Consider the following 18,528-nt stretch of genomic DNA (forward strand, 5'->3'; position numbering starts at 1 on the left):
TTCTCAGTGTTAACAGTCAAATTGTTGACGACGGACGACGGACACAACACTTCTTGCTCAGGTGAGGTAATAAACCCTCATTTTTTCCTCTAATGGCACTTCTGCTTGTAAAATGGGAACTTATTTCATTCGCAGAATGTATTTTCAGTAAAATAAGATAAGTGTCATGTTAAAGTTCGTGTGTTTATGGCAAATACAAAGACAAAACTAAAATAATGCTGTTTACTGCGCGACGCTGTCAAGAAAGCGATCCATAAAGGATTAGTGGATTCAGTCTGGCGCCGTTTAACTCCAAATCACCCCATTCACTGTTCATATTTTCACACCTTATTAATTGTAGTTGCGATTATATACTGGTTTCAATGGTTTGAAATTCTAGAAAGTATAGAACTGTATGCGACACATCGTCTAATTATGGTCTCATGATGGTGAACATTTATGCCAAGTTATTTCAAAATCCCTTAATGCATAAAGAAGTTACGGCACTGACACAAAAAAAAGCAGACCATGTTTTTTTAAGTGTTACGTTAAAAAGAAAAAGGAAAATAATAAGATGGACATTAAGTACATATTGCCGATGTTTGTACGTAATCTTAGAGAGAGGTAGGTGTAATAGCATTGAAGTAATTGCACAACCAAATATATGAGGTCACATATATAAACAGACCGAACAGACAAACTGCATGTTGACTGCTATATTCCACCCTCCTTCAAACTTTGTTTGCGGGTTATAATTATGAAGAAGTACTACAGGAGCATAGGAAACGCCAATATTTTATAAAGAAGTCACTCACAAACAGGCATACAGTCTTTTTACGAAACTCGCAAGGACTTGTACAGTATTTAAGCAAGCATGCATACAATCAGGAAATTACACCGAATCTTCTTTCATTGATGGTTATAAACAAATTGGAGAAGTTATTAATGATTTGATTTTATTTTACCAAACTAGTATTGTTTCTTTATCCATGAAACAGTGAAATTTACATGTAGGTCATTCTTCAAGCAAGAAAATAAGTACTTTTGACGCCGACAATGTACAATTCTGGACAAAATCAGTGATCAATCGAGTTTTTTGCTATAATTCTACCTGTCATCAGACTAACACATTCTATACAGAAACAAATCATGTTCAGCTTCCAATAAAATGTAAATATACATGCCTTCAAAGCAAATCAGTCACTTTAAAATGTTATTTTTTTAACTTTTAGCTGTCAGTTTATTGTTTTGATCACTCGCAAGAGGAAGAGGGGGCTACAGTCGTTTATAGGGTGTGATATCTAGTATTTATGAAACTTATATAGATTTTAAATGCTTATCACGAGTTCTGAAAAACATTGGCGAATTAACTTCGGAAAGACTGCAGTTATTATCCTTGAGTTAGTAAAAATCGCAATATTTCACATTGCTAATATTTTAAAACTTCATTTATCAAGTAATCGATAGTAACATCATATAGAATGTATATTACCGCAAACATAAAGAAATAACATGAGTCTGATGACGATTTATGACCAGCAGTGCTTTAATTTTAGTACAAAAATAGAGTAAATACGCTCGAATTCCAAGGGATCGGACATTTTGTTTCGATATAACCGAAATTCGAGTTAAAGTGTTATTCCGTACAGGTGTTTTCGGGATGGGACTTGAAAACGTCTTTAAGAAAAGCGAGTTCGGAATGTCGATTTTCAACTGTATTTTAGCTAATTTGCAAACGACTAAGCCATTACTCAGGTCAGCGATGACAGGTTATTGAGGCTCTCCTTGTTTAAATGGCGTCCTTAATAAATATCTTTTTTTTAATTTTGGTTTCAAATGGCTGGCATAAATTGTGTTTTCTAAATGTTAAATAAAAATGAAGAAGCATTTTCCTTCAATCTTCTATCAGTGGAAAACCTATTAGCTGATAAGATGTATGAAAAGTGATAATTCTTTTAATTATACTTTGCATTCTGCAGGAAAATTTGTATTGTCGTGAAAAAAAACGAATTCAAGTTTATTCAAGTAACATATCTTTTAATGAACTTTTAACAGGACGATAAAAATCGATTATTTAATAGTTTTCTACAAAACGGTACAAGTTCTTTGTAATTTTATTATGAAACAAATTTGCACACATTGGCAGATAACTATTTATCATTACGTTGAAATATATGTGGAATGATAGCTGTTATTTTTCCAGTTAGCTGCCTTCTCTACCACTAGTACTGGTACTACTGGTACTGGTACTGTGTATCTTTGGGGATGGTAATATGTTACGTCATTTCTGAAACAGAAAATGAAATAAATACTTCCAATTTATAAAATATAACCTAAATTGATATTCCCTTTTCTACTAGAATTCACGCTATATTTAAAACGTAAGCTTGATTTACATGAACATGCACAATGTACAATTAACATGGCTTTAACGGATCCAGTGTCGCTCACTTTTCGAAATCTTCGAATGTTGGAACAACAAAATTGTTAACGTCGAGTCACAACGCATGCTTTAAACGGAACATCGTCCGGTAGAATCCGCTTAACGCATATTTTCTGGAAGTATTAACCTAAAATTCATTATTCTTCGCCAATAGTTTTAGCGTTTTCCCTAGTTTAAACAATAGTTGTATCCATATAACATTTATAATACTGAAATTACATTTTATAGTTAATCGAAGACAGAGTGTCGTTTGAAGACATTGTTCTAGATATCTAGCCATTTAACTTAATAATCTCTTTCAACAGTCCTATTCGATCTTTTTCCTTGTGTTTTTTTAATAAACATACAGTTGACTAACGATTGACACAATTTATTATAATATGTCTAAAACATTGTAAGCCTTTTACATTAAATATTTGTAGTTACATAAATTATCATATACTTACTATACTGACAAACCCACGGATATGACTGGATATCTAACAAAAACGTTTTACATGCTGTATTTTTCCAAATTCCAGATTTCCCATCCATAAGCACACAATCTTGAGCATCACTTAAGACAGGGTTGATCAATATTCCTTTGTTGAAGCTTGTCTTCGCCAGTTTTTCTCCTAGCATGTTGAATTTAATTAGCTGCTTGTAAGTGGCATTTGTGTATCAAAAAATGTTAATTGATAATAAATTTTGTTTAACTGAGTTTAAATACTTTTTACTCTATGATGATATTGTGATTGATTTACTTAATATAAAAATTAAATACAATCTATAATTAATTCTATTTAGTGTTTAAACTTTTTAACATACATCCACTATGAATTGACAAAGAGGGCGTTAGGTTACTTTAAGAAATCAATTCAATATCATATCCTATTTTCAAAGAATAATTGGAGAATAGCGATCAATGTTTTATAGTCTTGTTGATAACCTTTAATCAGGCCAGTTAAGTAGTTACTATTACAACAAAACATTCGTTAATTTCAATTTAAAATTAAATTTCACATTATTTAGAAAATGTAACCTGGACATATGTACTCACCATTTACCCATTCCCAACGTCCTTCTAGATTTAGGTCTTGAAGTCCTATCCAAACATCCGTTTTATATTGAAGCGATGTTGTCAGATTGAACACACGCTCTTGCACTTCTTCGTTCTGAATGACCGCTAGTTCCCCTCCGCGAGACACACAGTCACGCTGTGCTTGGTAAATATAAGATGTCATAAGATAGATTCTTGTTCAGTTAATGGCTAAACAAGTTTAGCAAGCAAGTGTTCCACATGTGAAGTTTTACTTAGCAAATAAGTTTTCTTGGTCTACTAACATGTAACTGCACATGTTTTACCAGATGCTATTCGTTGGATTTTGTTCTTGGTGTGAAGGGCAATAGGGGCATAACAACACAAAATTCGTTTTTATTATATGCGAAATAACACTTTGTATTTTCATAAAAATTATTTTCCAAAAGAGAACTATACTATAAGCAAACATGAAATAAATTTGTTTAAATCATATTTTCAGTACCGTCCGGACTGAATGGTTAAGGTCGTTGATTTCAAATCATTTGCTCTCCATCGATTGCAGAAGGAAACAATCTGGCTAGCATACACATGGTCAGATGTTACAGTGGCAGATAGTCGGGGATAGGGGTTGGGGAGCAAGAGGTTTTCCTACACCATTATATACTTGAAAGATCAGTCAAAATATGACCTAAATAGTGTTATGAATGACTTTTAACAAAGACTTTTAGAACAGTTCTAAAGAAGTAGATTTTATCACCATGTAGAGTTCAAACACAAGAAATTACGTACAAAAACATTCCTTAAAATCTTCAAAACTTGACATTCCTCCCTAAGAACTTAAGACGACGAATTTGATCTATTTATACTAAACATCAAGGAATAAGAATGGATTGTGTGGAATAAAGCATACAATAGTGAAACAGGCAAACGCAGTTTTCGTAATAGTGAATTTATTGTACAACTTGCATCGCACTATGTAAATTTAACAGTGACACTTTAGCGTACATATAACAGATCGATTACTTTAAGTAAAGGCCTACCATAGTTTATCACGCTTTTAGTGTCAAAATTCAGTTTTCATTAATATCCATCTTAATTATTTAAAATAGTTGACATCAACATGAATGCTAGTAATACTGTACGGTCAAACTTGCACAAGAGACAAATTCTATTAAAGAGACAATTTGTATTAAAAGTCACAACTTTCAGTTCCTTTTCCGTGTTGTTAAAATAACAAATTAAGTTGTATTAAAAGACCATTTGTGTCAAGAGACTCCCTTAAGTGCTCTTCTAATGCAAGTTGTATTGTACTGGTTACCAATTTCAGCTCGAATGAAAGAGTTTGTACATCTTGTGTAGTGAACAAAATTAAAAGAGGACAATTACCTTCAAACCAGTTGCCCAAGGTAAGGCGGAGCTCGTAGCAGTAACTTCCATACTGTCGAAATAAAGGATACGTGAATGTAGTTCTGTTGTACACAGACATAGCAAGGTTCCTATAAGGGCAAAGGTCCACTCTGTCCGAAACTGTAATGTGAATAGATGCATGATCAACAAATATGTCGTTAAGCTGAGAAAGTCTATCCTAGAAATTATGTCGATTGGTGGATTATTCTGAAATCGCTAACGTGCATTCTTTCTGGAAATTTCACATCTACTTTTCTTTGTCTTTGTTTGTGTATTGTTCATTTGGCAATTGTTATTAATCAAAAATAATAATATACAGAATAAACAATACGCCGTTAGAATATTTAATGATCATATTCATATTTTACGTTAACGTCACTCTGCAATAAAGTTACTGTCTTACCTGGAACGTTTTCAGTAGTGTGGGTAGAATTCTCTATAAATGTTTGGTCGGAAGTGCTTGAAAGAGTTGTCGGAGGTACACGCGTAGAAACAGATGCCACAGTATACGAACTTGGATAATACGATGGTGTTTTTGAACTGTCTGGCGTGGTGGTAAAGTTACTAGAACCTGGTGACATTGTTAATTGCTGTGTGAATGTGTGTGGTTTTCTTGTAAACGTTGAGCTCGACGACGACGATGACTTTGAACGTGTTGATAAAAATGTTGACTGTTCTGAAGGCGCTGGTGTACTAGAAGAATTTAATGTAGAAAAAAAGTCTGGAAGCGGCGTAGAATCACTGCCAAATTCATAAGTAGAGGAATGGGGAGTGATAGAAGTTGGGAGAGATTGAATTAAAGAATTTTTTGTTGATGGATTTTGAGGAGTTCCGTTACTGGTTGATGCGGAGACAAGATTAGTAGAAAGGGCATTCGTAACTATTGAAGAAACGGGAATAATAGTTGTGAACGTGGAAAGTTTTGAGGATGAAAATGAAGACAAAGGGTTAGTTTTGGGCTTTGTCGATATAGTTGTAATACTGGACTGTGTTGATGAAAGCTTCTGTGATTTATTACTTGTAGATAATTTGGCCAATGCTTTTGTAGATGAATTTGTCATACTTAAAAGAGTGTAAAGCGTTGTAGTAGTAGAAATTGTGGACGAGATGTTATGAGTGCTTAAATCAGTTGAAATTGATGTTGATGAATGATTTGAGGTCTGTGTAGTAAAAGAATTATAACGTCTAGTTAAATCTGATGAAATGCTACTTCCAGGTATAGTAGTAGCAGGGAGTGAAGTAGGCGACAAGGAGGTTATAGTAGGTGGTAATAAAGAGGTTTGGTGGAAAGTCGAGGTTGTGGGTGGAGAGGTCATTTTGGCAGACGAAAATGAAGATGCTACCGTTTTCGTTTCGCTTGTTGTCACTTTAGTTGTAAGCAATGTTGATTTCGGGACACTTGTAGATTCTGTAAGTAAATATTTTCTAGCAACGCATAGATATAACAAACAATGCACCTGTAGTATAACAACTCATGTACATAACACAGAATGTACGTGTAATATAACACTTCATGCATATTACAACTACGTAAAATATAACAAAACCTGTAAATAACGAACAATATACGTGTAATATAACTCCCGTCCGTTAAAGTGAAAAGTATAAACTGTAGTAAATAGATGGCAAAATGTCGAGTCCGCCCTTTGACCCCTAACTGTGACCTTAACCTTTGAGATAGAGTCAGTCTCACTGACTTAAACATTCATAATATAGACAAGATAGACAGTTTTATCTTACATTTAAAACTAACAGCTAGATACCTTTCACTGTTATATTTTAATAACATTCTGGAAAAAACAAAATAAAATAATAATATAAACAATAATATGTACTTACTTATTCTGTCCTCGTCTGGGATATCTCCCGGGCAGGTCTGAATCTTTACTTGGCCATTATTTTCTATAAAACCCATCTGAAAGAAAACAAATGTTTCTGGTATGGCAAATTCAATTAAAATCCAAGGCTTCACAATAAGAGTTCTATCAAAATGCAATCGTGATTAAGAATTTGACATACAATATTTTGGGAATGCTATTTACAGTATAATACATTATTTATGTAAATTTGACACTTACGGTCGTTGACCTCGAATTACTTGCCCCTCAGCGATGCAGGCTTGAAACCGCCCTTCGAATTTCAAATGAATTATTCATTTCAGGAAATCATCCTGCTAACTTACGGAAGATCGGTGGTTCTACACAGGCGAACGCCTATGCATAAACAATTACTAGAGGGACACGTTGTGTATTTGCCATCAGGAGTTGTAAAGGCTGCCAAATGAACATGTGTCCATTTGACTTTAAACCCAAAATCGAATTGTAAAGATAACTTTTTTTAATTATTATAAAATGCTCTGATAGATTAGTATGACAAAACAAACCTTATGTTCGAACTCTATGGGTGACCAGGTCGGATTGCTGTCTGATAACAGGTTCTTGCAATCAAACTCATACAAGTACCCGAGCACCTGTGTTGATCTGTCGGCACCACTGTAAACTGGTATTTCCACATTGTAGTTACAAAGACACGTATAATCACCATGGCAACGTGAGAAAATGACACTACATATTACGAGTATCACAGGCAACTCCATTGTTTAACACATATATAACAATAGTATTCTACGTAAATGTACTGTATGATGTATCCTAGTATATATATATAACATATTTACCTGTTATCATATATCATTTCTCTTCATATCTTTGATTACATATACGAGTACATTGTACGACAATCAATTTTATCTAACCATTATCAAGTGATACTGACTGTATGCATTGATATATCTACGTTTTTTCCTTTCTTTACATATTTCTTTGAAGATTTAAAGAACTAAGAGGTCTGCCTTATAACGGCTGATTTATGTCATTTCATTCTACCACGGCGACAGAACGACAAACGTTGTTATGGAGCCCCGCCGAATTCCGCTTCGCCAAACGTAGTTATGGCGCTCCGTCAAACGTCGTCTTTTTCGCCTCCAGGAATAACATTATAGTATGAATTAAACTGGAGATAAAAGTTAATAAGATTTAATAGTTATATTTTCTAGTTTCTAATGAAGTGTTACCAGTTGAAATTGCCCACTTTTACCTTCACCCCAACCTCAATCCAGCATTGAGCCTTTTAGATACATTTAAATTACAGGATGTTTAATGACATTTAGAAAGATTAAGGGCAATGTCATCCAAAATGCGCATGTGCGCCTGTCATTTCGTCCGTCTGTCAATTATTTTGTTGTCGTACATTAGGAAAATGCTATGATTACATAAGTGAGTTGGATTCTTTGAGCATGACCCTTGCCTCAGCCAAGTATGACATTGAAATTTCAGATAGAGATATTGTGTTTGCTTGCGATAATCAATCTGAGGCAAGCATAAGATATATTCCAAATGTAAGGCAAAATTATAATCTGACGAACGAACGGACGTTAGGACCAACAAATATGTGGACTTATGTACCGACGCATATTGCCTTGTTTCCATATGTCATGTAAAAGTTTGTTATATAAAAGTTACACATCGTTACACATCGTACCACTGATGGACTCACTGATAGATAGAAGATTGGGGTGACCGGAGGGGGTCAGGTTAGAGCAGGTAAGAGTGACCAAATTCCTCTAGTAACACTTGGTTGGGACTGAAGGAAATATCATAACTATATAATAACTATTACCCCCTTTAATCTCCAATTTAATTAATACAATCATGTCATTCCGGAGGGCTAAAAGACGACGGGGCGACGTTTGACGTTGGCAACATTATACACTTCTCCAGATGAAGTAGAGGTAGGGGACCAATTGACTTCTGACACAATGTATTTTTCAAATCGTATCGGCGATAATACGCCTGGACCGGGCAATCAACTCATGACCTGTGATCCGTAGATCTGCGCTCTCACTATTGAGCTAAGCGGATAGGTACTAAATATCATTAAGCTTCTTTGGATCGAGTTGCATGGAGCAAAGTAGCTCCTCTACAAACTGTCTGACTTTTGTTGATATCACAGGAGATATACTGGATTAAACGAAGTATGAGGAATGTACCGATGTTATATCGATAAATTACTCGTTTCTTGTATTTTCTAAACGGTTGGAATGAAGTTCCTTTTGTTATGGCTTTCCTGAACACCGAAAATGATTTGGTTACCTATGTTTGACTTTCATCATTTCCGAGGCTTATTACCTCTTATTATGTCAGTGATATTGTAAAAAGCAACCTGATTTCTGAAGAAGATAATTAAACTGCTACAGTCCAGATAACAATATTTTTAACTTATAACAAGAATTCCATCAAAGTTAATCTGAAGTATTTTATTTAGAAATGTTGAGTGTCACGGTTTGCGTACGATGGAACAATTTTAATGCTGGTGTCGGTTTTAAAGTCGCGATTTGAAAACGATGTTTTGTCTTCCATATGTCTCTGTTCTAATCATCCTGTAGAAATAGTCATATTCCCAATCTTCTATTTCTTCACATGAAGACTAACAGACACAAGGGTAGAACCGCATGACGAAAGTAAAAAAAAAGCAAGGAGATAATTCACCAGGGTAGAACAACCAGCCTTTTGTAAGCTGAATGGATGGCTTCCACGTGTGAAGTCATTCAGCGAAGACATGATGAACAAACAGTCCGAGTTTATGGTACTAGTATTTCAAAATATTCTCGCTACATAAAACAGTTACCATGTAAAAGAACGAATGAGAATAAAACATTAGTTTCAGTTTTATTCTTATGACAAGCTTATGAAAGGCAAAAAAATGAACGCTTGTGTCGCTCCTCACAGGCAGCTACGTAGGTAGAACCACCGACCTTCATTAGCAAATTGGAGGACTTTCTCACATGAAAGAATTATACAGAAAGTTTTTTTAAAGAACAGTAGTGGTTGGCATTAGAAGCATATATGTTTTCTGATGTATATTATTTTCACAATGCATCATAAAGGGTATGTAACAGATGGTGTTATTCAAACACTTTGTACGTTTCCACATGAAAATCAGCTTTATTATAAAGCAACACAATATTTGTGTGACTTATGTCCGTTTCTAGGCGTGGCTAACCAACCACAACGTCAGGAAAAGCTTGTACTATTGATGGTAGTGATGAAGAAACATCTGAAATAGATACATTTTGTCTTACAACGTATTTATGATATGGTAGTAAGTATTGTTAGGCACTAAAATATGTTACAGTATAAAAATATTCTTAGAAAATCCATTGCATAAACCGAAAGTACATGTGCAATACATACAAACTATTAATGATATCTCTCTCTCTATGTAACACGTACATAATGTGCGCAGGCACTGTAAGTAAAATAGAAAAAAGTGGAAACTTCACAGGTCGCTCAACACGACAAAAACGAAAATGTTGCATGCTCGGTTTGATTGAGCCTGTTCATGGACGGTAGTGGAATTGCATGCTACCGTCCACGCCCTCCAGCTCCGGGTTGAACAGAACTCAACATTTACACATGCTAAAAGTACAAAAAGCAATTTAGAGACATCCGCAGATGTATTCAAACGGCGGTGAACATGGAACCTTCAATGATACACGTGTTGAGGCGTGTAATTCCATGAAGAACGGCGTTTGGTCCCCAGATAAAGTAAAGGGTTTGCCCCAAACGAGAAAACAATGGGCAGAACTAAACAAACTGGAATTTAGGAAGGGGATCTGAGGTTATGAAGCCTGCGTATCACAGGAACTGTCAAAAGGCAAAATTAAAAAGCAGGCACCATATCCAAGGGGTGATTAAACAATACCCAAGGCTATGAAAGCGGGAGTATTGGAACCACCCAGGCCGGAATGGTTATGTTGAGAAACGAAACAGTACCAATAACACGACATAAAAGTCGTGCTGAACGATCTGAGAAGATCGAAATATAACAGCCCTGATTGAAAACTGACTACATACTGTACTGGCATATATAAGGATGACTTTCTCCGAAGCCAGCGCCCAGAATAAATGCTACTCCACAAGCTACGTCTGTCCATTCTCCTCCTTGTTTTAAAACTACACAGTCATTTAATTTGTGTGTGTTGGAAGTGTGTTGGGTATACTCTCCTTGAAAATTGTTGTATTTATATGGTGCTCCTGAAATTATACCCTCAGTCGTCAGTTATGAATACGAAATGCTGTTTTCAAACAGTATTTAATAACTGTTGTCTACTTATATTTAACTTATAATAATAAAGAGTATTTGGCCTACGTTTATTTGTTACACATAATGTGTAAATACAGACTGTAAACTGATCTTTTACTCTGTGTTTTGTGAAATTAAACAATTGGATCTCTATTTCGACAGGGTGTGGGGGTATGAAATAGGCAAAATATTCTTAAAGTATACCTAAAATAAGTATCAATCAAATCATGAATAAGGGTCGCCATTTTAACTTCGTGCAATATGTATGCCTTTCTGATATTATAAGGAGAAGGGGTACTGTGTAAAAACAGTCCCATCCTTCTGAATGCGCCTGTGCAGAGCGTACTAAATTTACCCTTTTCTCATAAGCCTTCCGATTACTCTGTTGGAATACACGATTATTATAATTAGATTATTTGAATACACACCTGAACTCCATCTCCATGTACCCTCATTGGCATTACCACTGTCGGTCAGTCCAGTCCAGACGGCATCAACATAATGATGCTTGTTGAGGAACCTCACAAGGAAGTCCTGTTCATCTTGATTCAATATATGCACCAGATGTCCAGAGGAAACTATAGCACAATGCCTTTCGGCGTTTACATACTGGGTAGATTGATTAACAAGCTCGTAGCAAAATTCGCCGTACTGCCCGAGAAAACCGTCAAAGCGATTTACATCCGTATTTTTTACATAATCTGGGCATATTTCTACATGGCCTGTTGAAATACAAAGTATACAAGAAAGTACAGATTTTATGTTAACGGTACAGAATAATGAAAAGTGTACACTGCTGACCTTGAAAGCAAAGTGAGTACTGTTTAATATCAGAGCTGCTTACCGTTAGTATCATAATACGAGGATCCTGCAAAAAGTTTTGTCACTGGGTTCGGCTTTTTTATCAAAATTGGTTTTATTACAAACGTTCAAAGTATTCCTCCTTTAAGAAACACATGTTTGTAACTTTTTTACCAAAAAGCAGATAAACATTCTATTTTTGGTATCTGTTTGAGACACTGATAAATGGCACAGCCAAGAGAACTTCTGGACTTATATTTCTTTTCCAAAAAAAGTCACAGGGGAAGAGTTTCAAAAATGCCCGGGATAAAACTATGGAAGCCCATTAGTGACAGAACTTTTTTCAGGACCCTAGTAATGAGAATACTTAGCAAATCTTTTAACGCAGCACTTCATATTTTAACAATATCTTTTTAATTCCTGAAAGCATTTTCTTTTTTTAATACTTTCAGCATGATGTTTTGTAACTTATATTCATAAATTCTATACTATATAATGTTGCCGACATTACGGTGTATTACTTATATTAAAAGTATGAGCTGTGCCATGAGAAAACCAACATAGTGGCTTTGCGACCAGCATGGATCCAGATCAGCCTGCGCATCCGCGCAGTCTGGTGAGGATCCATGCTGTTCGCTTTCAAAGCCTATTGGAATTGGAGAAACTGTTAGCGAACAGCATGGATCCTCACCAGACTGCGCGGAGTCGCAGGCTGGTCTGGATCCATGCTGGTCGCAAAGCCACTATGTTGGTTTTCTCATGGCGCGGCACGTATGTTAAATTTTGAAAAATGAGGGATTGTTTGAAAAATATAAAGGACTGTTTTAGAAAAAAAATTGTTCAGTGTATAATGGAACATGAAATGTCGCAGCCATTTTAATGGTTCATACTTCCGGTCAACTGATATAAAATCATGTTAATGAAAACAAATGACAACTACTTTTTTATCTGAACGTACTCAGAACTGTTACATTTACCTTCCGGCACCTTTCCTGGCTTTGTCGTTGGTGGTATAGTGGCTACTGGTGTAGTAGACGGTGAAGGTGTTGAATCAGTTAGAGTAGTAGTAGGCGTAGTTGTATGTGTTGTTCGAGTGGTAGTGGGCGTGGTGGTGGGTGTAGTGGTGGGCGTGTTGGTAGGCGGTGTGGTAGGTTGGGGTGTGGTTGTAGGATTTGAGGTAAACACCTTAGCTGTAGTAGGTGGCATCGTCGTCATACCAGCTACTGTCGTTACTGTGTAAACAAACAAAAAGAAACGTTTAAATATACTATGAGTGAAAACGTACTCATATTCATAAATTAACTGAATCTTGAATAAGGTATTCCATTCAGTACATTTGTATTTTGCTATTTTTAATAATATTTTGTAATTACAATTCATCTTGTCTTGTTAGAATAAGTATTTTCTTCATCAATAGAGAAGACTTGAAGCATTGAGGATGTATGTGAGGCCCTTCGTTGCAATTACATTGTTCGCTATCTTTTCATTTACCCGATTATGTCCTTGACTTACATTTGTCTTCATCAGGAATTTCGCCTGGACAAGTTTGTAGTTGCACCTGCGGATTCTTCTTGATGTACGCTACCTGCAAGATAAACGTAGACATGTATCATAATAAACAAACATAATTTATTTCTCTTTTCTTTTCAGACAAAAATGGAAAGTTTCCATAATTACTGTGTTAGATTGTTTTCATTTAAAGTTAGGGAGTTATTTGGAATAATTTTGAGGTTCTGCAATCTTTCGCTCTGAACCACAAAGTAAGGACCAAGTTCGATTCTCTTTCGTTACTCTTACATATTCGCGGATACTTCCATATTCTTGTATCAGTAAGTAGTCTGGACCATTTTACAACAGTCTACTATATGTAACATTGAATAATGTTTTTTTTTATTGTTGGAATTATAAAAAATATAGTAAAATCATTTTTTGGTCTATTTTTGTTTTCAATTTAATCTTATTACTAGTATCTTATGTCATTTGAACGGCAACAATGTTTAGTTCATTTCACTAAACTAGATAGATACTAGTATCTAATCCGGGATACTCGGAAATGATTTGAAATATCCTCGTTCATAAATATAGCGATATTTCATAAATCAGGTAATGTCTTTTTATCAGAAACTTAATGATCTACTCGTGTATATGTATATAAAAAAAAGAAAGCACGTTGAAATATTGGACCGATGTTTTCTGCAAATAAATTTTGAGTTTCCGAGTAAACTGCATACATGAACGAAAAGACACAATGAGAAAAATAGCCTGAAGCAAATTATATCATGTCCTCTGAGTTTCATCAGTCGGTTCAAAACCATTTTGTTATTTTGATCTAAAATGAGTTCAAAGCAAACTTTTGTTTACAAATATAAGATTTAATGAAAAATCCTGCAAGGTGCTTATCATATTTGTTATATGTAATCATTCTACATACCTGTTTTTCGTACATGACCTGATAAAAGTCTCCACTGTCTGGACCTGCTTGTGGTTTACAGTCAAATTCGTATAAGTAGCCTATGGGTTGGCCTGTAGCTGCTGTTCCGTATACTCCCTCTTCAACATTATAGTTGCAAACACAGTCGTAATCTGCTGATACTGGTACCAGTAGCAGCGCAGCATACAACACCCTGTAATATAAGCTTAACGATATCCAAAGCGCATCTTTCACTAAAATAGCTTGTTTTATATACTTGCCTAATCACTGATATTCAGATCGTACGACAACAGAAAAACATAGTTTTAGATAGCAGTAAAGTCTTACTTTATCTCAGTTACTAACATATTAAATTAAATCCATTGTAGTCGTTTGGTTAAAGAAAAAACTTCCAGTTTTTAATGGCAGTACACACATTTACTTAACTTAGCTCGACATATCTATAAAGTGTACATTACTCTTAACCTAACGCACAGCACTGTTTTTTGTACACAAACATTTTATTTCATGTTCACTAGAAAGCTACCATAATTTTTCATGTTTATAAATATGAATTTGACTGTAATATATCTTTTAAATTTTGTCTAAATATGCAACAAAAGAAACTTAAGTGTAATTATTAGTAGCAGTACGAATGGAAATATCTAAAAAGGTTTTCCTCAAGTCTGAATGTATAATGTGATAATGCATGACACAACAGAACCTGAAACAATTCATTTATTTATTTCGTAACTTTACACTATCAATTCATATGCCTTTAAAGTGACTTATTATGTCAAACTCCATGAAGCAATTAATTTCGTCTTTTTTTTAAAGTTTTCATAATAGACTGACCATTTCACATACCAACACGTCCGACAGACAAAGTCACATTATTCATAGAAAAGAAGACTAACAAAATTAATATATGGCATAATAAGACACTTTACGGACAAGTTCACAAGTTAGTTCACAAGTTAGTTTGTTAAACATTATGTTGATCCACTGCTAAGAATATTGAGTATAGAAACAATATAGGGGTGAGTAAATGAAAGCGGAAGCATGTGCCGTGTCGCTCGGGTGGAGTTTTCAACAATTACTTTTAATGTTTCAGAACAAAATTATTGTTCACTTTCGACTTTCCTTCAGTTTCTTTGTTATTATTGTTATTATAATTATAATAATTATTATTATCATCATCATCATCATTTGTAAACAGCGGACTCGTCATAAAGACTATTCTGTCCGAATTAAATTACATCTTTTACAGCATGGTTGGGTATATATAATATTTAAGTGGTATTCAACGCCGCATGTGGAAGATTTGAAAATGAAAGCATTTGTATTAGCATTTAGATAGTTTGTTTGGCATAAAATAAAATGGCAAAAAATGCTACACAACATACATTACGGATCAATGCATCAGTCTGTATACAATATGTATGTTTTGAATATATCTGAACTATAAGTATATCTAAAATAGTAAACCATATGGCCATGGTCCTAAAATGCAGGCAAAATTAACATTTCAAATATTTAAATTTCGCTTAAGTTAAACTAAAAAGTCTTACCTTATCATTGTTGTTAGTTAGTTGAAAGAATCAACTGATAAGAAGATAGAGCACTTAGAGGTCGTGATTAAATTTGGAATTGTTCTAATATTTGTGTTATCAAAATGTTTAGTGCAGATACCAACTGACATTTTTATCCGCAAAAAGGTCTTTACGTTTACAGTTTTCGTAAACTCTGTTTAAAAATAATGCGTAATTTCCGGTAAATTAAGAGAAATTTACTTGCATTAAGAGACCACCCAAGGGAAGAAAAAATGTTCTCTTAATACAACTGGTATCTTCATACATTTAAAACACTAGGTTAAACTGAAGAATAGATCTAGGTCTCATAATGCAAGTGGTTTCTTAATAGATTTGGTCTCTCGAGCAAGTTGGACTGTACTTGGTCATGTGCACTGCTAAAATGGAAGTAAAACCGAGCTAAAGTTTATAAATTTTTTACGTATTGAAAACTGTTATAATAATAATATTTTCAAACCTAGACACAGTCGACAATTGTTTTTAAGCTATTCATGTAAGTGGCACAAAAAAGTCAATTAAGTTATTAGAAGTTTATAGTAGTATCAGAAACGGAAACAAGCGACATTTGACTGCAAGAGGTCAAACCTGCACATCGTGACAAATGCGTTTTGACGGAATATGCAGATGTGCCTTACTGATAAATAATCATGGCACACCTTGACAAAATTATTTGAATTCAAATGCGAATGAATTATATCACAACAGCGCAGCCAACAACGACAAATCACTGTTTGGGATATATTATATCTTCAATAAAATCTTATCAACGATACCTACACATGTTAACGCATGACAAAATACGTTTGTTTTGAGCGAATGTCTAATTCAATATTTCATAAAAAGAAGTGTCGAGGTGCAGTAATGCGAAATACCATACAACGATATCATCCGAGTTGATATTTTCTTACTCGTTTAGGCTTGTAGGACCACATTTGTAACAGATCGCATTTGTAACAGATTTCGTACGTATGCGATCGCATTCGTAACAGGTAAAATGTGTTACAAATGTGTTTGTCCAACATGGGGGTTGACATGAGAAGCACATATGTATCATGTTCAGTTTTATACTGCAAATGTTCAATGAGTTGGTTGTCATCGCAGCATCATTAAATGACTGCCATAAGCATATCACAAGTTAGCGTCGTCGTCGTCGAGGTCAATGACATCATAAAATTATTTGAGCCGCATCATGAGAAAATGGGCCTTCGGGAATCTTCGAGGCTTTGCAACCAGTGTGGGCCCAGATCAGCCTGCGCATCCGCGCAGTCTGATCATGGCCCACACCGTTCGCTGTTATTTCAAAGAAGGCTTATTCTACCTGATTATGAAATTTTCTGGCCCTGATTCAGATGCATAAATGCACAGGTCAGCCTAAATATAGACTTTTCGGAAATTCATGAAAATGTCCGAATGCCAATTTTTCCGTGACGTGGCTCATTTTTTATAATCATTTCTGCATCCACAGCCACTACCACTTTAATATGATTACAACTTCAGCTACTTCTACTGTGACCTCGACTTGCTGAAAGGTAGACCCACATGCCCAGGTCACTGGTTCGAACCCGGTGGCGACATACATTTGTAGCTGTCTTTCGTCATCCAGAGCTGTTTCAAGCTGGTTGACAAACAGGAAGCTGCTTTGTCACGGGACAAATTATATACAACTTGTCATGGAAGGAGTCGTTAGCCTTAAGTCTAGGAGGGCCCGACCTTGTGCTGCGAACTAATGTCTATGGGATTTTAAGAAAATACACCTTATTTTCTAATTACCCTCACCCCACTGAGTCCGTCTGTGAGGTACATGTAATAGGCCTTTTATTATAGTCCCGCCGGGAAATAGAGGAGGCTGTGCGTTCGTGCAGTTATATATATAAGTTCATGTCCTTGGTATAACTTGCCCAATCAAAGTCAGATTTTCAAATTATTTGGTACAAATGATCAGCATGGATAGAAGGTGTGTTGAGATCATGATCCTTGTTGCTACATGTATATATCCAAGATCAAGTTTACAGTTTTGAACTTAGACTTATTTTGTTATTGTGTTGTAATATATATGTTTGTGCCCGGATCATAACCCGCTTTAGTCAGATTTCCAAATACTTTGGTACAAATAACCACCATTTATTGACAATCTGTAGTGATCATATTACACCTATTACTACAAACGTCTCAAATTTTGGAACCCTGTAGAATGGTTTTGATGAATATTATCTTTGTTTGTTGGATTCAGAGCGCCTGTTTTCAACAGTATTTAGGCAATACAGTTTCGGGCAGTTAATCTTACCATTGATCCTAGAACGGACCAGTCCAAGATGATGATGATGATGATTATTATGATGATGCTGATAATGCTAATAAAAATGTCAGTAATATTAAAATCAGTACAACAGTATCTTTATATTAGTAACCGACAACGTCCCAGCTTGAAACAGCACTGAGTGGCGAAAATAGCAACAGATACGAGTAGTTTTCACCCGGTCCCTCGACACTCTAGTCGATGGAAAGTTCTTCCCATTCATTTCAATTGAAATTATACCCTGGCTCATATACGAGTTTACACTCATATGCTCGTTTACAGGTCTGGTAAAACGCACCTATACACGTAAGGTATTAACTGGGTGGATGAGAGACACAATATCTCTGGAAATTCCGGCCCTGACTAGGAATTCAACCCGCTCCGCCGGTTTCGTAATCTGCAAAACTATCCATTGCACCAGCTTCACCGATGGAG

The 18,528-nt window shown here is 35.2% G+C and overlaps 2 protein-coding genes across 2 annotated transcripts; both read right to left on the reverse strand.

Annotated features, from left to right (window-relative positions):
* Positions 1-1,052: 1,052 nt before the first annotated feature.
* LOC123526364 (serine-rich adhesin for platelets-like) lies at positions 1,053-7,517 on the reverse strand. Its single transcript, XM_045305490.2, has 7 exons — positions 7,234-7,517; positions 6,690-6,765; positions 5,254-6,258; positions 4,830-4,970; positions 3,462-3,623; positions 2,869-3,036; positions 1,053-2,266 (listed from the first exon to the last, which is right to left on the reverse strand). The coding sequence occupies exons 1-7, from the start codon at positions 7,444-7,446 to the stop codon at positions 2,256-2,258; spliced, it is 1,776 nt and encodes a 591-aa protein (XP_045161425.2). The 5' UTR covers positions 7,447-7,517; the 3' UTR covers positions 1,053-2,255.
* A 2,048-nt stretch (positions 7,518-9,565) lies between these two features.
* On the reverse strand, positions 9,566-15,847 carry LOC123526365 (uncharacterized). Its single transcript, XM_045305491.2, has 7 exons — positions 15,777-15,847; positions 14,227-14,419; positions 13,308-13,380; positions 12,773-13,027; positions 11,423-11,716; positions 10,766-10,945; positions 9,566-9,965 (listed from the first exon to the last, which is right to left on the reverse strand). The coding sequence occupies exons 1-7, from the start codon at positions 15,782-15,784 to the stop codon at positions 9,907-9,909; spliced, it is 1,062 nt and encodes a 353-aa protein (XP_045161426.2). The 5' UTR covers positions 15,785-15,847; the 3' UTR covers positions 9,566-9,906.
* Positions 15,848-18,528: the final 2,681 nt, after the last annotated feature.

The sequence above is a fragment of the Mercenaria mercenaria genome, chromosome 14, assembly GCF_021730395.1.
Source record: "Mercenaria mercenaria strain notata chromosome 14, MADL_Memer_1, whole genome shotgun sequence".
Lineage (NCBI taxonomy): Eukaryota > Metazoa > Mollusca > Bivalvia > Venerida > Veneridae > Mercenaria > Mercenaria mercenaria.

Coding starts and splice junctions, on each gene's coding strand:
- LOC123526364 (XM_045305490.2), bottom strand. CDS start 7,446: ATGGAGTTGCCTGTGATACTCGTAATATGTAGTGTCATTTTCTCACGT. Junction 6,259..6,689: donor CCCAGACGAGGACAGAATAA/GTAAGTACATAT, acceptor ATTTACTTACAG/AATCTACAAGTGTCCCGAAA. Junction 3,624..4,829: donor CTTGGGCAACTGGTTTGAAG/GTAATTGTCCTC, acceptor ATATTTACCAAG/CACAGCGTGACTGTGTGTCT.
- LOC123526365 (XM_045305491.2), bottom strand. Junction 13,381..14,226: donor AGGTCATGTACGAAAAACAG/GTATGTAGAATG, acceptor TTTATCTTGCAG/GTAGCGTACATCAAGAAGAA. Junction 13,028..13,307: donor AATTCCTGATGAAGACAAAT/GTAAGTCAAGGA, acceptor TTGTTTACACAG/TAACGACAGTAGCTGGTATG.